The sequence below is a fragment of the Microtus oregoni genome, unplaced genomic scaffold, assembly GCF_018167655.1.
Source record: "Microtus oregoni isolate MIOR12 unplaced genomic scaffold, Mior012 000045F_ref0000178, whole genome shotgun sequence".
NCBI lineage: Eukaryota > Metazoa > Chordata > Mammalia > Rodentia > Cricetidae > Microtus > Microtus oregoni.
This window is the reverse complement of record NW_024543219.1, coordinates 13,837,261-13,862,088: the sequence shown is the minus strand read 5'-3', so window position 1 is coordinate 13,862,088 and position 24,828 is coordinate 13,837,261. Positions and strand designations below refer to the sequence as shown.

The 24,828-nt window shown below is 42.2% G+C and overlaps 1 protein-coding gene across 6 annotated transcripts in view; it reads right to left on the bottom strand.

Moving 5' to 3' along the window:
• Fbxo34 (F-box protein 34) overlaps positions 1-24,828 on the bottom strand; it is a 64,482-nt gene that overhangs the window by 30,933 nt on the left and 8,721 nt on the right. For 3 of the 6 annotated variants that reach the window (XM_041633993.1, XM_041633994.1, XM_041633991.1), the window contains exon 1: positions 11,104-11,582. The exons of the other annotated variants lie outside the window; for them this stretch is intronic. Coding sequence is in view for 1 of the 3 variants with exons in the window: in XM_041633991.1 (XP_041489925.1) it covers positions 11,104-11,105 (2 nt within the window). In the remaining 2 variants the exon portion in view is untranslated. Of the gene's footprint in view, positions 1-11,103; positions 11,583-24,828 lie in introns of those variants that run through there. 6 annotated transcript variants of the gene reach the window in all.

Here is a 24,828-nt window from a genome sequence, read left to right as displayed (position 1 = left end):
TTTGTGTTCCAATTAAGCTTTTCAGTTTTCCATAAATTCTTACTAACTTTATTCCTATTTCCTTCCTAAAGCCAGTTAATCCTCAACTACTGTCACTCCCGAGCCTCCTCTCACTCAGGGGCCAATGACCTCATATTTCTAAGGTAAAACAACTTCCCAACTGACCTGTCTCAGAAATATTTTGTATAGTTCATGTGTTATTTGGTAACTTCTGTTCCTGGCAAGCTAGTCCTCCTGCCTGGAAAATCCACAGCAGATAACCTCCAAGGTCTTTTCCTAAAGCCATCAAATGGAACAACTACTTACAACCTTAATTCTTCCAAATAAATGTGTCCAAAACAGAGATAAGAAAAACATCAATAAAAAGAAACAAAAGAAAAGCAGATGATCACAACCACCAATTTGTCTTTACTGCCACCCAAACTCAGTATGAGAGACATGTGACATCAGCAGAGATTATCAGTCTGGAAGTCCTTGATTCAGTCTGATAGAGTGCTACCCTAAACCAGAACCAAGCTGAGCTATTTAATCTTTAATCCAAGGGTGTGCAATAAACTCCTTTGGCAGAGCGTCAGCTCTTCTCGGCATATTTTAAAGTGTGTGGATGTATCCACAAGAGAAAATCAATTCTAGAATTCAGTTGAGGAACTCAGGCATGCTAGGTCAGCAATCTAATACTGAACCACACGCCCAGTCCAGTTTCTTAGCATCAACACCCAAGGCAGTCTCCACTGTGTAACCCTGACTGGCCTAGAACTCAAGCGATCCTCCAGCCTCTGCTTCTAATTTTTCCTTTTTAACAAATTAAGTAGCATGCTCTAATAAGTTTTTACCACCTTAATTTCTAATTAGTGACTAACATAAACATTTACAAGATTTCTGCAGCAAGCAGGATGTGATAAAAGATTACTTATCCTGCTCAACAAGAGGGAAACTACACCTGGTACTGGAAACCTGGCTAGCTACTCCACGCTAGTGAGGGCACTGCTATCCGAAAACCTACAACCAATACTTTACTAAGTGAGCACAATTCTAACAACAACCTAAACACAGTCTTTATACTCAACAAGCAACTCTTCAGCCCCCATAATGGAAATTTCTCAGTATAGCAGTCAGGTGACCACTACAGAAAACTACACCCAATCAAAACAGAGTTGTCAGGCACACACCTCACGAGACATCTACAAAATACTCCCTAATACACCTAAGGCTCAGCAAACATTGCAGAAGAGGAGGTGGAAAGACTGTTAAAAGCTAGAAGATCAGGGAGTCTGCTCTGAGTGTGTCTCCAGCAATATCAGAAACTACACCCATAAGGCTTACCAACATGACTGCCCAAACAAGAGCTGAAAGATGACACCAATACAGATGCCCACGTGGAGAGAAAAGCTCAACTGACAGAGAACTACAAGCAACTAAGGGAAGCTGGGAATGACAAGATTCTTTTCCCCAGGGAAGAGCACACCTATTGATTATTCAATACCAATGGTCTACCCTGGAAACATACACACTGGTAACATATACATACAGACTTAATGCTATAGTTAGGAATGTATATGAATATACATATATGCATGTAATAACCATTAGTGCAAACAGCAGGAAAGAGTGAAAGGTATATGTCAGGGTTTGGAGGAAGAAAAGAGAAGGCAGAAATGCGATTATATTATCTGAAATTTTTTTAAAGAGAGTATTTCTACATTCTATTGATGATAATGTCAAAGGTGTTGCTAACAGAGTTGGAAGAAAACATTGTCTCATTAGAAATTCATGGAGGTCAAGTACTCTCCATCATGCAAACATAGATGCAGCCCCTCCCCACCACCTCCACGCTTGTAAAAACATACTCAGCAAGCCAGCAAGATGGTTCAATAAACAAGCAATTTATAAAATTCAATTTATAAAAGCCCCGATGAAGAGAACTGACTCCTAAAAAATGTCCTCTGACCTCCACATGCATGCCAGCACAGTTCCACACACAAATACACACAGTAAAAATGAAGTAAGCAATAAAAAGCCATCATCAGTGTGGAGCATTTAAAGAGGTACTGATGATCACATTTCCTACAATCTCGTCATTTAAATATCAGCAAACTAAGCAAGAATGTATGGTACTGATTGAAGTATTTCAACTCCTAAGTACTGGATACTGTTTTCTAGTAAACCACATTTTCTTCTGAAAATCTGATCCTCAGATATAGTAGTACTTAATTGATGGAGGAAGGGCATTGGTTAATTAATAAAGAAACTGCTTGGCCCTGATAGGTTAGAACATAGGGGGGTAAAGTAAACAGAACAGAATGCTGGGAGGAAGAGGAAGCGAGGTAAGACACCTCAGACAGATGCCATTTCCTCTCCTCTCTGGGGCAGACACGATGAAGCTCTGACCCAGTATGGACGTAGGCTAGAATCTTCCCGGTAAGCACACCTTGGTGCTACACACATTAATAGAAATGGGCCAGGCAGTGTTTAAATAAATACAGTTTGTGTGTTGTTATTTCGGGGTATAAGCTAGCCAGGCGGCCAGGAGCCAGGCTGTGGGAAGAGGCCCGCAGCTCTTACTACAGAATGGCGCCCGACGTGGTAGCAGCAATTTCTCGGGTCTGCTCTGCTTGCTAGAGGCAAGCAAGCACTCTCATCTAAGAGAGGCTTCCTGACTCAGCTTTAGCTGCAAAACCCTGCAGCTCTTAAGAGGTCCTGCTACAAAACACTTAAATGGTGTTGATAAAAGCCGACTGAATGCTTGTTTGTTTTCAGCCGTAGCAGGAAAAAAGTTGTGCTGTTTTAAAATGCCGGTTTTCTGGGCGGTCCTGCCAGGGCAAACTCTGACTCAGACTCAAGAAGGCAGTCTGACTAAATGTGGTCTGTGAGCAGAATGATGCAGTTTGCTTGCTGGCAGGGACCTTAAAACGCCATAGTGTTGTGGCGGTAAACATAGCTACAACCGGTACCTCTGCCATGAGGTATCCAGCCCATGCTAAGGAATGGGCTGGATCTAGCTGCCAAAGTCACGGCTTTAATCCTACCCATATTTCTCCGTAATTTAAAGGCTCATGTGTTCAGAAAAAGAGATACAGTAAAGAGAGATTCAAAAACAAAGAAAACCTCTAAATGATTTACAGTGTGTTGAAAATATATACAGACTAAAAGATAAAGTTCTTAAAGTAAAAAACCAAAAAAAAAGGAAGAAAGGGAGTAGTTGGGTGTGGTAGGACACACCTTTAATCCCAACACTTGGAAGGCAGAGGGAGATTGACCTCTGTGACTTCAAGGTGTGGTAGCACACGCCTTTAATTCCAATGCTTGGGAGGCAGAGACAGACAGATCTCTGAGAGTTCAAGGACAGCCTGGTCTTCAGAGTTATTCCAGGACAAAGATACACAGAAAACCTGTCTCTAAAAGTAAAAATAAACAAAATAGAGTTAAAATAAAGCTGTACAAAGATGGAAAATAAACAGAGAATTTTGATACTGTATGCTATTATGCTCTCTTTGAATTATTTGAATGGTGAGGAAGGAGCAATAGCTGCTAAAAAATATTTGTTTATAAATGCTGCTGAACTAATCCAACATAGATATTTTGAAAATACCTTGACTTCAGAATTTGGATCTAAGGATATGATACTTTGGAAAAGAGATTCTTCTTTTGTTTTCACAGAGGATGAAACCCTGTGGATTGCTTCTATCCCAATATGGTATGATGGACCACACGCCCTCCTGAAAGGTTGCTGTGAACACCCTCAAAAAATTACTTCACTGAATTGACGACTGAGATGAACCTAGCACACAGGTTATACCCTGAAATATATGATTAACAGCGCCCCCATACAGCAGGAAACAGTTTGGAGAGAAATAACTGTGCCCATATTTCCAAATATTGTCTATAAATGTTCTTTTACATTTAAAGGGGGATATGATGTAGGTATGAATAATTTACATTGATATGGATTTTGCTTTAGTGATTTAAATTTAAGGTCAATTTTGTTATATGTATTTCTGATATTGATTAGGGTATTGTGATTGTGTAGTTCATTTAAAAATGTAATGTATATAGGTTGTTAATACATAATAATTAATAATAATCAAGCTTGTAATCATGTTAGTTAGATTTTCTAGATGTGCATAGATATATTTTAGATAGACATTCTTCATATCTTTCAAAGACTACAGAATATGACATTTAATGTTTTAATAACTTAGGGCTTTTCATGACAATGAGACACTCTGCTCCTGGCAGCATCAATCTACTTCAAGAGGAAAATGGGCATCAAAGAGGATCCTTATGGAGTTTGATAGCCATTTGGGCAAGAAACTGCTCTTGCCTGGACTATTGCATAAACTGGACACAGAGAACCTGCAGAGAGAGGACTACTGAACTTGCATAAAGGTGAGATGATCTTTTGGGGTTCCTGATTCATGAAAGAGTCTGCGAGACATTCTTCAGGATGCAGCAGATAGTGACGGAACTGCCTTTGAAATTTCCTGCTTCATGGAAATGTCTCTGGATACTATGGGCCTGAAGGCCGAAGATGGATGCCCCAACAGTACAGAGGAACTTTGGGTGACTGTCCAGGCAGCAAGATGTCTCTTGTGATTTCTAGAGTTTTGTAAGTTGTTTACTTCTCATTTACTTAGGTAATATTATATCCTTCTGGAGTCTTTGATGGAGTTGAAGAATAGATAGTTATAGTTGTTTTCCTTTGTTATGATAAAAGATAAAGTAGATGTAAATATTGTAACTGTAATTCTTGCTTTATAACTGTTTTGTTATATGTAATTTTGCTATGTTAAAGTTAAAGCCTTCTTTTTTTGTTTAAACAGAAAAAGGGGAAATGATGGAAGAAGGTCATTGGTTAATTAATAAAGAAACTGCTTGGCCCTGATAGGTTAGAACATAGGTGGGTAAAGTAAACAGAACAGAATGCTGGGAGGAAGAGGAAGCGAGGTAAGACACCTCAGACAGATGCCATTTCCTCTCCTCTCTGGGGCAGACGCGATGAAGCTCTGACCCAGGATGGACGTAGGCTAGAATCTTCCCAGTAAGCACACCTCGGTGCTACACAAATTAATAGAAATGGGCCAGGCAATGTTTAAATTAATACAGTTTGTGTGTTGTTATTTTGGGGTATAAGCTAGCCAGGCGGCCAGGAGCCAGGCTGTGGGAAGAGGCCCGCAGCTCTTACTACACTTAATACTTATGATTAAATGTAAATAACAATATACTTCAAGTTGAAAAAAAAACATAGTTTTAGTTTGTACTCATTCTCTCTCATATTTTGGTTTTAGAGAGAGGTTTCTGTGTAGCCTTGGCTGTCCTGAAACTCGCTCTGTAGACAAGGCTGCCTTGAACTCAGAGAGATCACCTGTCTCTGCCTCCAGAGTGCTGGGATTAAAAGTGTATATGTGTGTGTGCGCGCACCACATACACACACACACACACACACACACACACACACACACACACACGGTACTGCAATCCTAGTGCCAGGGTTATTACAGTGCATTTTTTGAGAAACCAAAGGTACTACACTTTCTTTCTATGTGTACCATGTCATCAAATTCTGGTTTACTTCATATATTCAATATTTTGTCATCCAGTGACTTTCCCAAAGGACAAAATGACCCTAGAAATCAGTCACTTAAAGCAAACGTTTAAAGAAGGAGCAGAGGGGGTGGACTTAGCAACTCTGTAGGAGAACACTCAAGTACAAAGCCCTGGTTTCATCCTCAGAACAACAGTCTCAACGTGATTATGTATATGTATATACAAATGTGTGTATATACATATTGTGTATATAAACATATATATGTATATATATGAACTGGAATTATGTGTCTGCAACTCTAAGCAAAATGATTGTTTTTTCTGACCCTCCACTTGTCAGTTAATAAAATGGAAATGCTAATAGTCACATAAAGGTGCCATGAAGGTCTCTCCTAAAGAGGTCAGTGAGCAAGTATTATTGAGATAACGTTCTGAAGCAATACAGGCACTTTTCCTGAGTTCTACGCTGGGTATTTACATTCTCCTTCCATATCACTTACTAGATACAATAAAGGGAAGGTGTGGGGCCACATGCCAGCAATGCTAGCTTAGCAAAGGCAAGAAAATCACTGGATTAGGAGGTGTGACCTTTTTGGAGGAGGTGTATTACTGGGCATTGAGGTTTCAAAAGCCCAGGACAGACCCTGCCTCTCTTTGCCCGCTGCCTGTGCATAGGTAAGTTCTCTGCTCCTGCCCCAGCACCGTGCCTCTCTGCCTGCTGCCATGCTTCCTGCCACAATGTTCATGGACTCACCATCTGAAACTCTAAGTAAGCCTCCAATTAAATGCTTTCTTTTATAAGTTGGCTTGATCATGGTGTCTCTTCACAGCAGTAGAAAAGAGAGCTACATAGCAAAACGGTCTTAAAAAAAGAAAGAAAAAGAGAAAGGAAAGGAAAGGAAAACAAGCTCTACCCCAAAGTGTATACTCTAAACGAGATAAAAGTAAACAAACATTTGATGGACGAGAGTCATGCACAATTATTTAAGTGCTTAGCTGTTCAAACATACTAAGTCGCACATTTTGCTTCGCTTACCACTGTGAAAAGAATTCAAAGGGAGAGTGAAGCCAGTCTGGGCAACACAGTAAGGCCTCATCTTACAAGATAAAAAGGAAAGAAAAAGAAAAATGTCAATATGGTTAGATATACTGCACACATGTTAAGGTTTGAGTGAGTCACAAACACATTTTAGTTAACAAGGAACAGAAAATACAGTAGGTAGGTCGCAAGGGAAACACAAAGGCATCGAAGTGTAGAACAGATTTTATCTAACACTGGGAGCAGAACTTTGACCTGCCATGCTCTCCTGTTGTGCCCTTTTATTTGTAGAAGTAACTACAAGCTGTGTAAAACATAATGGCAGTTGTTATTAGGGTCCCTTCATGCTGTGCCAAAGCACACACAAAGCAATTTTGAATAATCAGTCTTAAGTTCAGGAGAGCAAAGGCTGTAGCCTAACGAAATGGGTGGAGATCACATTTAACTATCTTGGAATTAGCTATTAGGACAAAGGAACAACTGGCCCTTCTGCAGATGAAGTGCCCTTTCTCCTTTACACAGTAAAAACTTACTACTTAAAAAGCAGTATCGGAAAAAGGCTTCCTTTTTCAAGACACAAATAAGGCCAGTTTTTAAAAACAGAGTTGGAAGATCATATTTTATTTCCTTCTATAATTTGTAAACTTATATGCATTGGATGCTACATGTGAGATACCATTTTCAAAAGGCTGCTTTGCAGAAGCAGTGTCAGCGAAAGCCTGTCAGGATACTAGGAGCTGCAGCTCGAGGACTTCACTTCAGATAGTTAGCGAGAGCAGAAATGGACCGAGGACCCCAGGAAACAACAGAAGACCAAAAGTCTGGTCTGATGTATGCTACTTCTGTAACCCTCAGGAAACGAGCTATTTTCCTAACTTCACTCTCTCCCTTATATGAAATCTAAAGCATTAAGCAATTGTTTTTGACGCTGTTCACCTATCTCAACTATATGAATTGGAGAGATGACCCAGGTTAAATCTACTGGCTACTCTTCCAGAGAACCTAGTTTTAATTCCCAGCACCCACACAGCAGCTCACAACTGTCTGTAACTGCTTCTGACGCCCTCCTTTGGCCTGCACAAGCACTGGACACAGGACTGGTGCATAGACACAACAAGGAGGCCAACACCCAAATACATAAAATTTAAAAATGTATAGAAGAGAGACTCCACAGCTCTCTCGGGAGCAGACTCCTCAGAGAGAGACGCCATGCCCCGCTCCCGGGATGAAGCTCCGACCCAGGATGGACTAGGCTAGAATCTCTCCGGTAAGCGCATCTTGGGGTGCTACACACAGATGATTAGAAATGGGTTAAATTAATATGTGAGAATTAGCCTAGAAGAGAATGGGCCAAGCAGTGATTAAAAGACTACAGTGTCCGTGTAATTATTTCGGGGCATAAGCTAGCTGGGCAGGCGGCCGGGGTGTTGGGGACGCAGCTCCGCCGCTGCCCTTATTACTACAGTTGGCGCCCAGACGTGTGGACAACTAAACCCATTTAAAAAACCTGAGAAGGCTTAAAAATAAGGGAGAGAGAGTTTAACACAGATTTTTGCTGTTTGTTGGTGGTGTGCTGTAGAGAGATTTCCTGATTCGGCAACAGTAGCAGAAAAAACGCTGTGTCATTTTAAAGTGCGACTTCCTGGGGCTGTGCTGCCATTGCGATCTCTGTCTGGCTCCTGCGGGAGACAGAACTTTTGAATAGAGCATTTGGAGTAAAGTGCTACGATTTGTTTGATGGCAACTAGACTCTCTGTGTTTCGGGTCTGCTCTGCTTGCCAGAGGCAAGCAAGCGCCTCATCTAAGAGAGGCTTCCTGACTCAGATTTAGCTGCAAAGCCTGCAGCTCATTAAGAGGTCCTGCCACGAAACACTTAAATGGTGTTGACGAAAAGCTGAACACATGCTTTTCGGTTTTCAGCCGTAGCAGGAAAAAAGCTGCGCCGTTTAAAAATGCCGGCTTTCTGGGCTGTCCTGCCAGGACAAACTCTGACTCTTTTACGCAGGCGGTTTGTGCGGTTTGCAAGCACAGGCTGCTGAAGCTGGCTTGCTGGCTACAGCCAGTACCTCAGCCATGAGGCTGGAAAGCTAAGGAATGGGCTGGATCCAGCCGGCAAAGCCACGCCTTTAATCCTACTGATATTGCTTGGTAAATTAAAGGCTCATGTGGTCAGAAAAAGAGAGATATACAGTAAAGAGAGATTCAAAGACAGAGAAAATTTCTGAATGGTTTAAAGTGTGTTAAAAATATATGCAGACTAAAAGTTGAAGTTTTTAAAGTAAAAAACAAAAAAAAAGGAAGAGAGTGGTTGTGTGTGGTAGCACACGCCTTTAATCCCAGTGCCTAGAAGGCAGAGGCAAACAGATCTCTGTGAGTTCAAGGTGTAGTAGTTTACACCTTTAATCCCAATGCCTGGGAGGCAGAGACAGGCGGATCTCTGAGAGTTCAAAGACAGCCTGGTCTACAGGGTTATTCCAGGTCAAAGATATATGCTCAAAAAGCAAAAAGTTAACCTAGGAATGTCAAAGCTTAGATTCTTAAGCGCCTAGTGATTTAAAGGCGCAAATCAAAAGTGCTCCTGGATAGTAAAAAATTGATTCACAATAGGACAGATTCAGACCACTAAAGGAGTCGCACTGTTGGATGAATGTACGTGGGCTTGAGAGAGAGAAGAAAAAAAAATATAGAAAATAAAGTTAATGTTAAAAAAAAAAGGTAAAGTCTTTAAAGAGACAGAATAAAGTAAAGTGATAGAGTAAAAAATAAGCCACGTAAAAATGGAAAATTCACAGAGAGTCTGGATTATGTACATTGTGTTTTCTTTAAATTTTTTGACTGTGAAGGAGCTAAGTACAGAGAGACATTTCATTATATGGGCTGCCAAGTGGAACCAGAACGGATATCATGAGGGTATGATTTCAAAATTTGGATCTAAGGATATGATACTTTGGAAAAGAGTTTCTTATTTTGTTTTCACAGAGGATGAGACGCTGTTCATTTCTTCTATTCCGATTTGGTATGATGGACCACGCCCTCCTGAAGGGTTGGTGTGAACACCTTCAGAAAATTGCTTTGCTCAACTGCCAACTGAGATGAAGCTAACACACAGGTTATACCGTGAAAGACCTAATTAACAACGCCCCCATTCAGCAGGAAGCAGTTTGGAGAGAAAAAACTGCGCCCATGTTCCCAAATATGGTTTATAAACGTTCTTTTACATTTAAAGGGGGATATGATATAGGTATGAATAATTTGCATTAGTATAGATTTTGCTTTATTGATAGAGATTTACGGTCAATTTTGTTATATGTATAAGTGTTTCTGATTTTGATTAAGGTATTGTGATTGTGTAGTTCATTTAAATATGTACTGTATAATTAAGAAATATAGGCTGTTAATGGATAATCATCGATAATAGTAAAGCTTGTAGTCATGTTAGTTAGATTTTCTAGATATATAGAGATATATTTTAGATAGACATTCTTCATGTCTTTCAAAGATTACAGAATAGGACATTTAATGTTTTAATAACTGAGGACTTTTCATGACAATGAGACACTCTGCTCCTGTCAGCACCAATCTACTTCAAGAGGAAGATGGGCATCGAAGAGGATCCTTATGGAGTTTGATAGCCATTTGGGCAAGAAACTGCTCTTGCCTGGACTATTGCATAAACTGGACACAGAGAACCCACAGAGAGAGGACTACTGAACTTGCCTAAGGTGAGATGATCTTTCGGGGTTCCTGATTCATTTTGAAAGAGTCTGCGAGACATTCTGCAGGACACAACAGATAGTGACTGAATTGACTTTGAATTTTCCTGCTTTATGGAAATGTCTGCTGGATACCATGGGCCTGAAGGCTGAAGATGGATGCCCCAACGGTACAAAAGAACTTTGGGTGACTGTCCAGGCAGCGAGATGTCTTTGTCATTTCTAGAGTTTGAAGTTTCTTAGTTCTTGTTTACTTAGGTAATATATCTTTCTGGAGTCTTTGATGGAGTTAAGAATAGTTAGTTATAGTTATAGTTTTCCTTAGTTATGATAAAGATTATTGTAACTTTTACTTGATAACTGTTTTGTTATATGTAATTTTGCTATGTTAAAGCCTTTTTTTTTTTTTGTTTAAACCAAAAAAGGGGAAATGATGGAGGAAGGTCATTGGCTAATAAAGGCACTGCCCTGGCCCATTTTATTGGTTAGAGGATAGGTGGGAGGAGTAAACAGAACAAAATGCTGGGAGGAAGAGGAAGTGAGCTCAGAGACTCCACAGCTCTCTCGGGAGCAGACTCCTCAGAGAGAGACGCCATGCCCCGCTCCCGGGATGAAGCTCCGACCCAGGATGGACTAGGCTAGAATCTCTCCGGTAAGCGCATCTTGGGGTGCTACACACAGATGATTAGAAATGGGTTAAATTAATATGTGAGAATTAGCCTAGAAGAGAATGGGCCAAGCAGTGATTAAAAGAAAAAAAATAAAATAAAATAAAAATGTATAGAAGAAAATGCCCCGCATACTTACATGCAGGCCGATCTGATGGAGGCACTTTCTCAACAGAGGCTCACTCTTCCCAGATGACTCAAGGTGACAAAAAGCTGAACACAGTGGCACTGCCATTTCTAAGGTCTCATCAAAGGCAGCAGCAACTACCTTTTCAACTCGGCCACTTCTGCAGAAGCCACATGAACTTCCATCAAATAATCAGGTGTGCGCTCGCACCCAGACACACACACACACACACACACACACACACTCACTCACTCAGAGGCCAGGCTCAGTTCTCTCTTCACCATGCACCTGGATCCAGGCATCTGAACTCCAGTTGTCAGGCTTGATAACAAGCCCCTTTCTCCACTCACTGAGCCCTAAATAATTACTTCTTTGTTGATCCATTGAGCTGTCCTCATCACAGCCAGCAATGGATGCTCTAAACCTCTCGCAGCCACTCAGAAAGACTGTCAGACGCAGCCATCCTACGGAGTCTTACTACGGCCACAGAAAGTACAGTAACAGCTACAGAAGTCACTGCTGCTGCTTCAACAGCGTCTCTATCAGCCACTGCCTCAGAGACTGCTGCAGCCACAACCACTCCAGATGTGCTGCCAAACCCCTAGGAAACTTTGCCCTCCACCCCACCCCTTGTAAAAGCTTTTATTCCCACACCCCGCCACCTCCCTGACTCACAAGAGATAGGACAGGCAAACCAAGTACTCCTGTGCAGCCTAGTATGACTGTGCAAAAAGTGTGTGCCTAGCAGACAGATGTACGACTACATGCATGGCTGCCTATATAACCAGCCGTCCCCTCAAATGCTTCAGTCTGGGAGCCATGCCTTGTGTGCGTGCACTGCCTTCCTGTACTGTGTCACAGACCCCAACAAGACTTAGTTCAGTGACCTTACAGGTTTTAGGAACTACTCATCTTTTAGTGCAGTTAGAACAGGCTGAGCTGGTTACAGGAAGAGCAGATAACACCAGGGGGGCAATTAGCTCTAAGCACACCCCCCAGCTAGAATGGATGAACCCTGGAGAGCAATCAGGAAAGACAGAAGGTCTACAAAGACCTGAGACTGGGAGGGTGAAGGAGCAGCAGCGGACTGTGTCAAGGCTACAGGAGCTGGCTGCTAAGCAGTCACCACAGTGGCAGGGAGCTGAGCTGTCAGCACTCAGGGGATACAGTAACACTGAGAGCTGTACCACTAACACTTGGAGCTGCTAACCCTAAACAAACCTCACTTGCCTACTCCTGACTTCTATACAGTTGATCAACAAACTCCCAGCCTACTGGTGACTACCACTGATTTATTCCTCCAGCCCCTATTTCTAATCTCTCCCCAAAACATCTGTGTGTATGCATATGAAAGCAGTGGGCGACCTTGGGAACAGTCACCAGCTGTCCGCACAGCCCCAGACAGGGCCTCTTACATCATCTGGAACCCAGCACGTAGGTTAGGCTGACTAGCGAGCAAGCTCAGAAGATCCACCCACCTATCTCTGCCTCCCCAGCACTAGGATTCCAAGCAAGTCACAGATTGAGCTGCCTTTAAAAAAAAAAAAAAAAAAATGGGTTCCAGAGATCAAACACAGGTCCTTAGGCTTGCGAGGCAAATATTTTACCTAATGAACCATCTCCCGAGCTTCTTCAAAAACATTTTTTAAAAAATTACACCAGCAGCCTGAAAGATGACTATAACAAAAATGGGTAAGAACTCAAATTATTTGGTGCTTACAATGACTTAACGGGAAAAAAACAACACTTAAGACTGAAGCTGCTGGTAAGTCCTGAAGAAACACACTAACGTGAAAACAAATTAAGTCCCATCATTTGCCAAAAATACATAACAAAAATTTTCTACATTATATACCAGGAATTTGAGTGAGGTTTTTTTGTTTTAGTGGTTTTCCAACAGGGGTCTCACGCTGCACACAACCAGCCTGTAACTCTATGTATGTAGGCTAGCCTCAGACTCATGACAACTCCTTGACCAGGCCAGGACGACAGCTGGGAGCCATCATGCCAGGCCTGGAAGACACTTTAGAATAACAAAATAAGAAAAGAATTAAAAATCAATATTCTACATATTTAGGACCTATTTATCTGGCAGAACACAGCACAAAGACTAACAAACCATTTCACTCAGGCCCTGCACACACTCTGAAGTAGACACTGCTATTCTCTGGACACCGTGGGTGCTGCTACCTGCACATTTTGTGAGGGGTTTGTTGCTGTTTTGCAACTGATGTCTACGAATCAAAGAACACCCATAATGACTTTAGATCATGTCTAATTAGCACCTCAATATATTCTTAGAAATAATTTCTTAGATGAGACTGACAGTAATTGTGCCAGTGATTTAGAGGACTAGTATTCCCAACTATTAACATACCCCACTACTGACAACATAAGAAAGAACAACACTCAAATACACAGCAGATTTTCTTTAAAGCTTTTAATGGTAGAATAAAACCACCATGGCAAATACTAAAATTAGAAGCATAATCATATACCTTCAGCCAGTTTCATTAAAATTGAGGTATTTACTAACAACTTTGTTTCCTTAGCAGCAGAATGCCATCCAATAACTAAGCAGTAAATTAGATATTATTCTTTCTTTTTTTTTATTCTTTCTTTTGTGTACCTTAAAAGCAGAAAAATCACTTGTTCAATTTTTTTTTTACACAGAATCCCAAGTTTAATCATATGTTCTTTTTTTAAAACAATGTTTTGAGGCCCTTTAAAATTTGCATTTTAAAATATACATGTGTGTATGTTAAATGAGTGCATCGATTTCTCAATGTCTGGCTCAATCAGCTCCTCTAATGATTCCCTATCTGGCTGCTGTTTGGCTGATGGCTCATTAGATTACTCTGTAATGCCCCTCTACTGTCCTCATCACAGACCCCATGTCCTCTACTGTCATCATCACAGACCCCATGTCCTCTACTGTCATCACAGACCCCAGGTCCTCTACTGTCATCACAGACCCCATGTCCTCTACTGTCATCATCACAGACCCCATGTCCTCTACTGTCATCATCACAGACCCCATGTCCTCTACTGTCATCACAGACCCCATGTCCTCTACTGTCATCACAGACCCCATGTCCTCTACTGTCATCATCACAGACCCCATGTCCTCTACTGTCATCTCAGACCCCATGTCCTCTACTGTCATCACAGACCCCATGTCCTCTACTGTCATCACAGACCCCATGTCCTCTACTGTCATCACAGACCCCATGTCTTCTACTGTCATCACAGACCCCATGTCCTCTACTGTCATCACAGACCCCATGTCCTCTACTGTCATCATCACAGACCCCATGTCCTCTACTGTCATCACAGACCCCAGGTCCTCTACTGTCATCACAGACCCCATGTCCTCTACTGTCATCATCACAGACCCCATGTCCTCTACTGTCATCATCACAGACCCCATGTCCTCTACTGTCATCATCACAGACCCCATGTCCTCTACTGTCATCACAGACCCCATGTCCTCTACTGTCATCACAGACCCCATGTCCTCTACTGTCATCATCACAGACCCCATGTCCTCTACTGTCATCACAGACCCCATGTCCTCTACTGTCATCACAGACCCCATGTCCTCTACTGTCATCACAGACCCCATGTCCTCTACTGTCATCACAGACCCCATGTCCTCTACTGTCATCACAGACCCCATGTCCTCTACTGTCATCTCAGACCCCATGTCCTCTACTGTCATCACAGACCCCATGTCCTCTACTGTCATCATCACAGACCCCATGTCCTCTACTGTCATCATCACAGACCCCATGTCCTCTACTGTCATCACAGACCCCATGTCCTCTACTGTCATCATCACAGACCCCATGTCCTCTACTGTCATCACAGACCCCATGTCCTCTACTGTCATCATCACAGACCCCATGTCCTCTACTGTCATCATCACAGACCCCATGTCCTCTACTGTCATCACAGACCCCATGTCCTCTACTGTCATCATCATAGACTCCATGCCTCTCTACTTGAGACCAGGCAGGTAACTGACCCATGCAATTATTTGTTGCCAACAAGAGAACTCTCCTCCTCCAAAGATTAAGTATGCATATTTGTGTGACAAGTCCTACATTATTCTTAAAAGAAAGTTATAGTAGTCAAAGGCAAAAGGCAGAACTCTTCTTTCCAAATTCTATTCTGATATCCAATTTAGCACTGCAGAAGCAAAGAACGATGTGTGCCAGGAAAATGCCATCTTCTTTTGAAAATAATTAGAAAACTATCTTTGGTACCGACTGGAGGTAACACTCAATTGCCTAATAGTGGCAGGATAGTTAGGTTTCTCAGAAGGGATCACAGAAATCTCTGCACATGGGACTTTCTCGTTAGCCCCCACAACCTGTGAGGAGTTGAAAGGCAGTGCACTGCTGCTCAGCTACAAAGCCCAGTCCTGCAGAAGGAAGGAGGGAGGGAGGGGAGGGAAGGAGAGATGGAAGGAGAGATGGAATGAGGGAGGGAGGGGAGGGAGGGAAGGATGGGAGGGGAGGGGAGGGAGGGAGGGAAGGATGGGAGGGGAGGGGAAGTGAGGGAGGGGAGGGAGGGGAGAGGAGGGAAGGAGGGAGGGAGGGAGGGAGGGAGGGAGGGAGGGAGGGAGGGAGCGATTCTTAGGTTGTGGTGGCTTTGCCTTTGGAAGGGTTAGGTAGTTTTCCAGCAGTGCTCTCTCCCTCCCAAGCCTTTCTACCATTGTAAAGTCATACACCAGGAGTCCCCACCAGAGCTAAACCAACTCCTCCAGAACTATGCTTTGAACCTCCAGATGAATCCCAGCAGTTGAGGTGGAGCCAGGAAGCCAGCAAGTTCAAGGCTTGCCTGGGCTACTTAAGACTGCCTCAAACAGGGTGCTGAGGAACTAGAAATGTGATTCATTTAGCAGAGTACTTGCCAAACAGTTTTCCCTTTCAGGGGAGAACAAGAACAGCCCCCACTACGACAAACTATGCAGTCCACTTTCCCACATCTGGGGAAGCTGCAGGGTTAGCACATCTGGAGAGCCATGGAAAACCATCTTCACAATCATGGCACTGCCTACTATTCTGGAAGCCTTAGGTCCAATCCCCAGACTGTACAAAACCAGAAGCAGTAAACACCTATAATCCCAGCAGTTGTAAAGAAGCAAGATTAGAAATTCAAGGTCAACCTCCTCTACACAGTAAGTTCAAGGAACAAAACATAAATAAACGCTACCCAGACTCAGTCTCAATAGTCTGATTACTCTCACTATCAAGAGTCTCAGGACAACAATAAAGACAAACTAAGACTATTAGTATTAGCGAGGAAGACTATTTCGAGGTCTTAAACTAGGTTAAAAGAAGTGAAGACAAATATCCCAGATGGACTATATGTGACAGGACATACACATGTATTGGGCCCTGGGTTCAATTCTCAACAAAATAACTAGGGCTTTAAGAGACATTTCTCCCAAAAAAGATATACTAACAAACATGAAGAGATGGTTACTCACATTAGCTGTTGGGGAAATGCAAATGATGTCCCAATGAGATACTCCAAGCCTGGTGGTAAGGAGCTGTAAACCCAGCTAAGGCTACAGCTTAGGGATGGAGCACTTGCTGAGCATGACCCAGAGCTCCAGAGCCCCACTTCTGAGCACTACTGCATTAGCGGGAAAGGCTCCAATGCAGGAGTCCTTGGGAGACATTTCAGATTCAAACCACAACTCCAGATGAAGAGTGAAATCAAGCAAGTTACTACATTGCCATACCTCACTCTGTTGAAGCCTTAAGGGCTCCGATAGGAGATATGTTTATTTGCACACTGTGGGACAACTGGAATCTAATGGAGTTCTCCCCACTATCCCATCCCCATTAAGCTGAAAAGATGCTACACTAGGCACAAGGTAGATGCTGTATTTTTCTTTTGACCTTTCAGCTTTGTGTGTATATATAGTGTGTGTACAGAAGAACATGCACATATATGCACAGGTGTGGAGCCAATACAGGGTGTCTTCATCACTCTTTACTTCAATTTTGAGACCAGGGTCTTTCACTGAACCTAGAGCTCTCTGACTCAGGTAGGCTGCCTAGCTAGCTAGCTAACTCTATCTGCCTCCCTAATGCTGGGATTACAGCATTATTGTGGTGCCTAGCTTTTTATGTAAGCGCTGGGGATCTGAACTGAGTCATATCAAGCCAAAACTCAGCTCCTTTTCCACCAACAGAATAAACAGTCTTTGCTGGGGATATAGCTTAGCACAGTACACCTGTTCAGCATGTACAAGGCCCTGGGTTGAAGACTCAGCAATGCCAAAAGAGAGGGGGGAAAATGTGTGTGTGTGTACACACACACTCCTTGTCTGTTTGTCCTTGCTATCATTACAGAACACAGTAGTCTCCAAAATAAATATTTTTTATTATTTTAAGCTCCTAAATTATTATTTTTATATTTATTTATTTGTTTGTTTTTTGAGACAGGGTTTCTTTGTGTAGCCCTGGATGTCCTGAAACTCATTTTGTAGACCAGGCTGGCCTTGAACTCTGAGATCTGTCTGCCTCCCTTGCACAGTGGCAGACCAGTAAACATTCAGGACAAGGGGCAGGTATGACCTTCAGATGCCCACCCTAGTGACCTTCTTCCACTAGCCAGGCCCCACGTCCTAACATGCCTTCATGTGTACGCGCGCGTGCTTGCACATGTGCATGCCTGTGTGTTTTCCATTGCTTCAAGATTGTTCTAAAAGGCAGGAAACAAGGTACTGGGATTAAAGGTGTGTACCACCACACTGGGTTCCACTCCTAAATTATTTTTTAATTAATGAAAATACTTTTAAACACAATTTTTTTCTTTTTTTAAAAAATATTTTCTACTTTATTTATCTATTTATTTATTATGCATACAATATTGTTTCTGCATGTATGCCTGAAGGCCAGAAGAGGGCACAAAACCTCATTACAGATGGTTGTGAACCACCATGTGGTTGCTGGGAATTGAACTCAGGACCTTGGCATTGAAGTCAATGCCATCTCTCCAGCCCCCACAAATATTTTCTATGTAAACTATTTTGCTGCTAACTTCATAGTTACATTCTTCCTACCTTCTGCAGGTGACAAATGTCTTCTGAGCATTTGTTAAGTACTTGGAATGCAGTAGACAAAGAAACAAAGCTCTCAAGGACTAACAGAGTTAAAAAAGGCTATAAACAGCAGACATGTATAAGTATTTCAGGCCAGGCACAGTGGCACACATCTTTAATCCCAGCACTCAGCACTCAAAGAGCACAGTGCTAAGGTAAAAAGATGGATCACCCACCTAAACTACACTTGTTACCCAGTATACACACTTGTGACTGCTGCCTCTGACTGACTGTAGTATTTAGAGAGGTGAAGCGCAAGGGAGTTGGGAAGCACAAAGGAAAATCAGCAGTGGCAATTAAATAGGAGTTAGATTTATCTATTTAATGACAGCAACCCAGACACGAAAAGGCACCAATAGGAATCTCAGGGCCAATGCTTGCTGGTCTAGTTAGTTAGGTAACGGTGGATGTCAGCAATGCACAAACCATCAGACGCTGCCCCAGCTTCTTAGAGCTCCAGTCTCCCCTAAAAAGTACGTACTCGTGAAACAAAACAACTTATGTACTCACTTAACAAATCTCTCTGTAACACTATGGTTTGTGCCATTTCAATGTAAAGTAAGCGGTAAAAACCTTAGGACGGACCCTGAAGTCACACAGCTCAGTAGCGGAGTCTTTGACATGCAGCCTTCACTGCCGTGCTGTCAAGCTCTAGGAAACAGGAGAAATAAGGAGAAATCTGACCTCCGGACAAATGAAGGATTCTGCACTGGAAGTATCTCAAAACCCCTGCTGTAGGTAATGGGTACCAAGCTCTCATTAAAGTTTCTTTAATTAGTGATAATTCAGAAGTATGATCACTTGCATTATAATATTTACGTTCCCTTCCCTCCTAGAAAGCACAAAACACTGCTACTGAGTTGGTCTGTTACTATCTTTTCTTAGGACACTTGTTTCCCGCCTAGGGTGGGCATCTGAAGGTCATCCCTGCCCCTTGTCCTAGAAGCTTACTGGTCTGTCACCACTGGTCTGTCACTATGCGAATAGGCCAGCACCACAGGCTCCCATTTGAGGTCCACTCCATCATCTGCCTTCCCTGCCAAGATGGACTGAAATCCTTCTGGAACAAGGAACCATAATCAACACTTTCTCCTTTATTTCTGTCAGGTATTTGAGAGAAATACCAATCAGAAACATACAGGCATGTAAAGGTTCCCAATCAGAACATAACCCTTTTTCTAACACTTCCCCAAAATTCAGAGAGAAAAGCAGAGTTAATATGTATACTAAGTACAAGGTAATACATGCCGAATGCCATGAGAGCTAAGCGATTTCTGCTAAGCCCTCACCATGTGGTATAAAAATACACACACACTTTCCTTCATGGGGGAGGGGGCACAAGGCTCCTTATACAACCTAGGCTGGTGCTCAAGTCCTGAGCCCAATCTACCTTCAGACTGGAGCTATAGATCACCTTTTAGTAACTGCTCCGATCTATTTCAGCAGTAAAGATAGCTTGGAACACTCTCCATAGTATTAGCTGGAAAAACACTACCAACTTTTCTAGAGACCAACTCACAGTTCCTATTTGTACTTTTTTAAATTAAAAAAAAAAAAAAGCAAAAACAAAGCAAAACAAAAACCCTCACTATGTAGCCCAGACTGGCCTCAAACTATTGGTCGGCCTCATGCATCTGCGTGCTGGAATTACAGGCATACCCTACCACACCCAGCATAGAATGCACTTGAAACAACTCAACAGCCTACTAAAGAGTTTTGGCAAAATATATTTTATGCAATCTGAGCCCATCTGAACTAGAGAGTAAAAGGAAAATTTAGAGAATCTCAATAAAAATAATTACATGAAAAAACATGAGAAAAAAATAAAAATAAATAAAAGAAATTGAAAAAAACATGCAAATTTCTGTAAAAGAAAGCTAAATAGGACATATGTTTATTACTTTGCTTTTTCCTCTTTAGGCTAAGAGAACAATTAGAAATCACAGCGCTGGGATGCTGAAGCAGGTGGACTGAATATTCCATCTACAGGTTAAATGGATATAAAAGAAAAATAGACAAAAAATAAAAAATTAAAGCTAAATTAACCTTGTGCCCTAATCTAGTTTTCATTTTCGCTGACAGAGGCTCTCAAACTCCTGCCCTGCGGCTGTACTGCAGCAGGCTGACACACTCCTGCCCTGCGGCTGTACTGCAGCAGGCTGACACACTCCTGCCCTGAGGCTGTACTGCAGCAGGCTGACACACTATGCTTCCTCCACTCATGACCACGCTGATCTGAAGCATTTCTGAGTTCAAGCCTTTCTTCTTTTCCGTCAACCATTAGTTTCCTGTTAGGACAATGAAATGTGCGGCATGTGTGTCAATCATCTGCTTGATGGACAGTCTGCATTTTCAAGGCGCTGTCAATACATTAGGGCATTAGGATAGAATTACTTTCTCTACCTATCCTACTGGGCCAATCAGAGATGGCCTTGGCCATAATTCCTTTATACTTATGAGATTAGCAACTATAAAGACTGTAACAGCAAGAAAAAGCAGATGTGCTCTCCAGCACCCTGTCCTCTGTAGCAGCTCAGCTTCTGGGAACTCACAGACAGCACAGAAGTGGTGTTCACTAGGTACAGAAAGATGGTGACGGCTGGATCTCCAACCTCCCTGACTTCTCATGTGACTGTAACAACGCATCCTGGCTAACAAAACTGCTGTGAAGGGGCAGCTTCTAGAAACTTTCCTTTTTAAAAGGCTGGCATGTAACCTTTGCTCCTTGAACCCCACTGCCTAGAACAGTTCCATCTAGAGATCCAGATAGGCCCCCAAGGACTTGGAGCACACATGAAGGGAAAGAACCCCAGAGCCTGGAAAGAACAGGTAGCACTTACAAGTACCGACAATCAAAACCCCAGAGCCAGCTGTGCCGTATACGTGCATTTTTCCAGTGTTAATTATACCTTAATTTAAAAGAGGCAGAGAAAAAGAGAACCATTACAAAAAGTGCACCAGGCCTAAGTGATTCCTGGACTCTTGCATCTGAAATACTTGCTTTTAACCCACTGTTCAGACTTTCTATCTACTTTGGTCATATACTAAGATGTAAAGAATGACAAAAATGTTTTAAAAATTAACAAAAGCACAGCACCATATATTTATTTTTTAATTTTTTTTAGATTTGTATTTTATGTGTTTGTTTTAATATGTACTAAAAAAGCAGGTAATACACAAGCAATTCTGCTGTTTCTAAAGATGGGACTGAGTAACCAGTAGACAGATGAAGGAACCTTTGGCATTCTGAACCATTTACAACACGGCCATAGTTTTACATGATTCTTTATGGAATTGCCTGAAGAACCACTATGTCTTAGTGTTCTATTGCCAGAAGAGACATTAAAAATGGGGCTAGCTTACAGTTTCAGAGGCTTAGTCCATTGTCATCACGACAGGGAGCACGGCTGCAGGCATGCAGACATGGTGCTGAAGAAGTAGTTCAGAGTTCTACATAGGGATGTGAAGGCAGCAGGAAGAGAGAAAGCCTCTGGGACTGGTTTGGACTTCTGAAACCTCAAATCCCACCCTCTCTGACACACCTCCTTCAACAAAGCCACACCTCCTAATCCCTCTTAGGTAATGCCATAGACTGATGACTAACCTTTCAAATATATGGACCTATGGGGCTATTCTTATTCAAACCACCTCATACTAGCTATAAGAGAATTAAAGTGTTGTAAAGAGGAAAGAGAATGGAAAGGCTGAGAAGTCAATTCCTTTGAGGAGGGATGAGAAAATATGTCCCATTAAGCTACACTGGGTATCTTTTAATGTCTCATTCACCTGTTTTTAATAGAAACAGGCAAAAGCAACCAAATGCAGTTTAAAAGTCAACAAGGGGCTGGAGATGGCTGAGCAGTTAATATCTGCTGCTCTTCTTCTAGATGACCCAGGGTTCAAATCCTAGCACCCACATGACAACTATCTATAACTCAAATGTCAGAGAATCTGACGCCCTCTTCTGGCCTCTGTGAGTACTGTATGCATGTGTTGCACAGATATACAAGCAAAAACTCAAAGACATACAATGAAAAATAAATAAATCAGGTAATTTTTAAGGAAAAAAATGATCAACAAAAAAGAGGTCCCATTAGCCAAAGGAATCATTTAACAGGGCTTATTGGGTGGGGAGGGCAAGAATAGAGATCCCGAAGAATTGCAAATAGGAACACTTTCAAGCCTGCAGATGGATTTCAATGTGGGGATTAAAAGCATGGGACACTATGCCAGATCAATATCTTCACAAGTGTGTACTCCCCTTCTCACGTCTCTTAAAGCGGGTCAAGGGTGGGGTAAATCCTTAAGCTTCATTCTCTACATTAACATTTAATCAGGTAAATGGATCAGCAGGGTAAAGTGTGTCTTACCCAAACATGAGGAACTGAGTTCAAAACCCCTACACACACAGAAAAACCCAGGGCATTTCAAACCAACTCTGTAATCCCAGCACCAAGGGGGCAGAGACAGAGGCTCTTGTGAGTGTCTAGTCCATCAGTGAATTCCAGATTCGGTGAGAGACCTTGTCTCAGAACATAAGATCAAAGGGGGTGAAGAGAAAGCTCGACCATTAAGAGTACTTGCTACTCTTGCGGACCTGGGTTCAGTTCCCAGCCCCTACACATGGGCTCACAACCATCTTTAACTCCAGGTCCACTGGGATCCAATGCCCTCTCCTGGCCTCCACAGGCACTGCACACACATGGTGCACAGACACAACAGGCAAGACACACACATAAAACAAAAACAAATCTTTAAAAACAAAAAAGGTAAAGAAAGAGTGATCCCTAGAAACCCCCAGTGTCAACCTCTAGCCTGAGTGTGCTCAGCCACATACCCAGACACACTCTACAAAGAAATACATTTCAAGCAAGACAGGCAAGCTAAAGATTCCCAAAGGCACATACTGTCTCAAGCAAACAAAAAAACTAATGCACTTAGCATCAATGCATGTGGGTGTGCATTTCCCAGGAAATAATGGATCGTAAAATTCCACAAATGAAAGCATCAACGCATTTCTTTTTCATCAAGCTAATCATTATAACATGCCAAAGAACTCGGGGTGGGGGTCAAGTTCTCAGACCCTCTTTCAACTTCTTTTCCAGATCTTTTGATTGTCCTCTTCATAGCACCCCAAAGAACCAACATTATCACAATACTGAGAGAGTGAGAGAGCTGTTCATCTAAAACAGCCAACAACCTGGACCACAGAACCTACACTCTACGACTAAGTGAGTGGGGGCTGTGAAGGTACTGAGAACCCCCAGGGACCAAGCCTGATGTCTCAACTTGAAATAAGATCTCCTGCCCTACTTTGGAAACTGGTCTGCCTCTCCTGGTTCTTCAGCAAGAAAGTAAATGGGTCCTCTGAGACCTCCTTAGCAAATACAGATTTTATCTTAAGAAACTCCAGCTAATCAAAAATTATCTCTATAGTTCCTAGAGTGATTCTATGGCTTCAAATAAGCAATTATATAAACATAATCATTTTAACTTTGAAAAAGCACTTTCCTAGCTCATGTGAAACCCTGGGTTTAATCTCCAGCACTACACACACACACACACACACACACACACACACACACACACTTAACACACAAACTCCAACACCCCAACGTGTTAACAATATATCTCAGAGTTAGTAACAGAGTAGAAAACTTTAAGAAACTTTAAGGATACAAATTTAAATAACCTGCGATATTATAACCTTATCAAGGAAAAGCTAAATCTTCAATTACACGTCTGCAACTTAGGAACATAATAACATGTGATGCTTATGATTTAGAAGAGAAAATAAGGCTAATACACACGAGACAATTGGAGAACAATTAAGCAACTGCACATATGTTGAAACAGAACCACTAGGTAGTTAAGTATTCGATATGCACATATAGGGGTTTAAGGAACCGGAAAGGTGAGGCAGACCTGAGGACCCAAGGAAGTTTGATAGAAACAGATTTTTCTTTTTAATAGATTACTGTGGGTTTGATTACTGGTTTTTTTTTTTTTTGGTTTTTTTTTTTTTTAAGATAAGGTCTCACAGAGCCCAGGCTACCCTCAAACCAAACATAGCTGAGCTTGGCTTTGAACTCCTGATGCTCCTTCTATCCCCCCACCTCCCATCCTCCATTCCCCCCTCCCCCTGTCCCAATGCTGGGAATGCAGGTGTGTCCTACCATACCTGGTTTTAACTGACTGTATGTGAAGCAATGTAAAAGGACAGGGTCGGTTGAAGAAGAAGTAGAAGAGGGTGAGGCCATGTAAAATAGTTACAAAAACGGTTTTTAAGTATGATAACCAAAAGTCAGGGTAGGTTCAAACTTGAGAGTAGCATCAGTAGGTGAGGGGCTGAGTGCTGAAGGAGCTGCGGGCTGCGTTCCTGCCACCCAGCTCCCAGCCGCCTGGCTAGCTTATGCCCCAAAATAACAACACACAAACTGTATTCATATAAACACTGCTTAGCCCATTTCTATTAACATGTGTAGCACCACGAGATGCGCTTACCAGGAAGATTCTAGCCTACATCCATCCTGGCTCGGAGCTTCATCGCGTCTGCCCCAGAGAGCAGAGCTATGGCGTCTTAGTTCACTTCCTCTTCCTCCCAGCATTCTGTT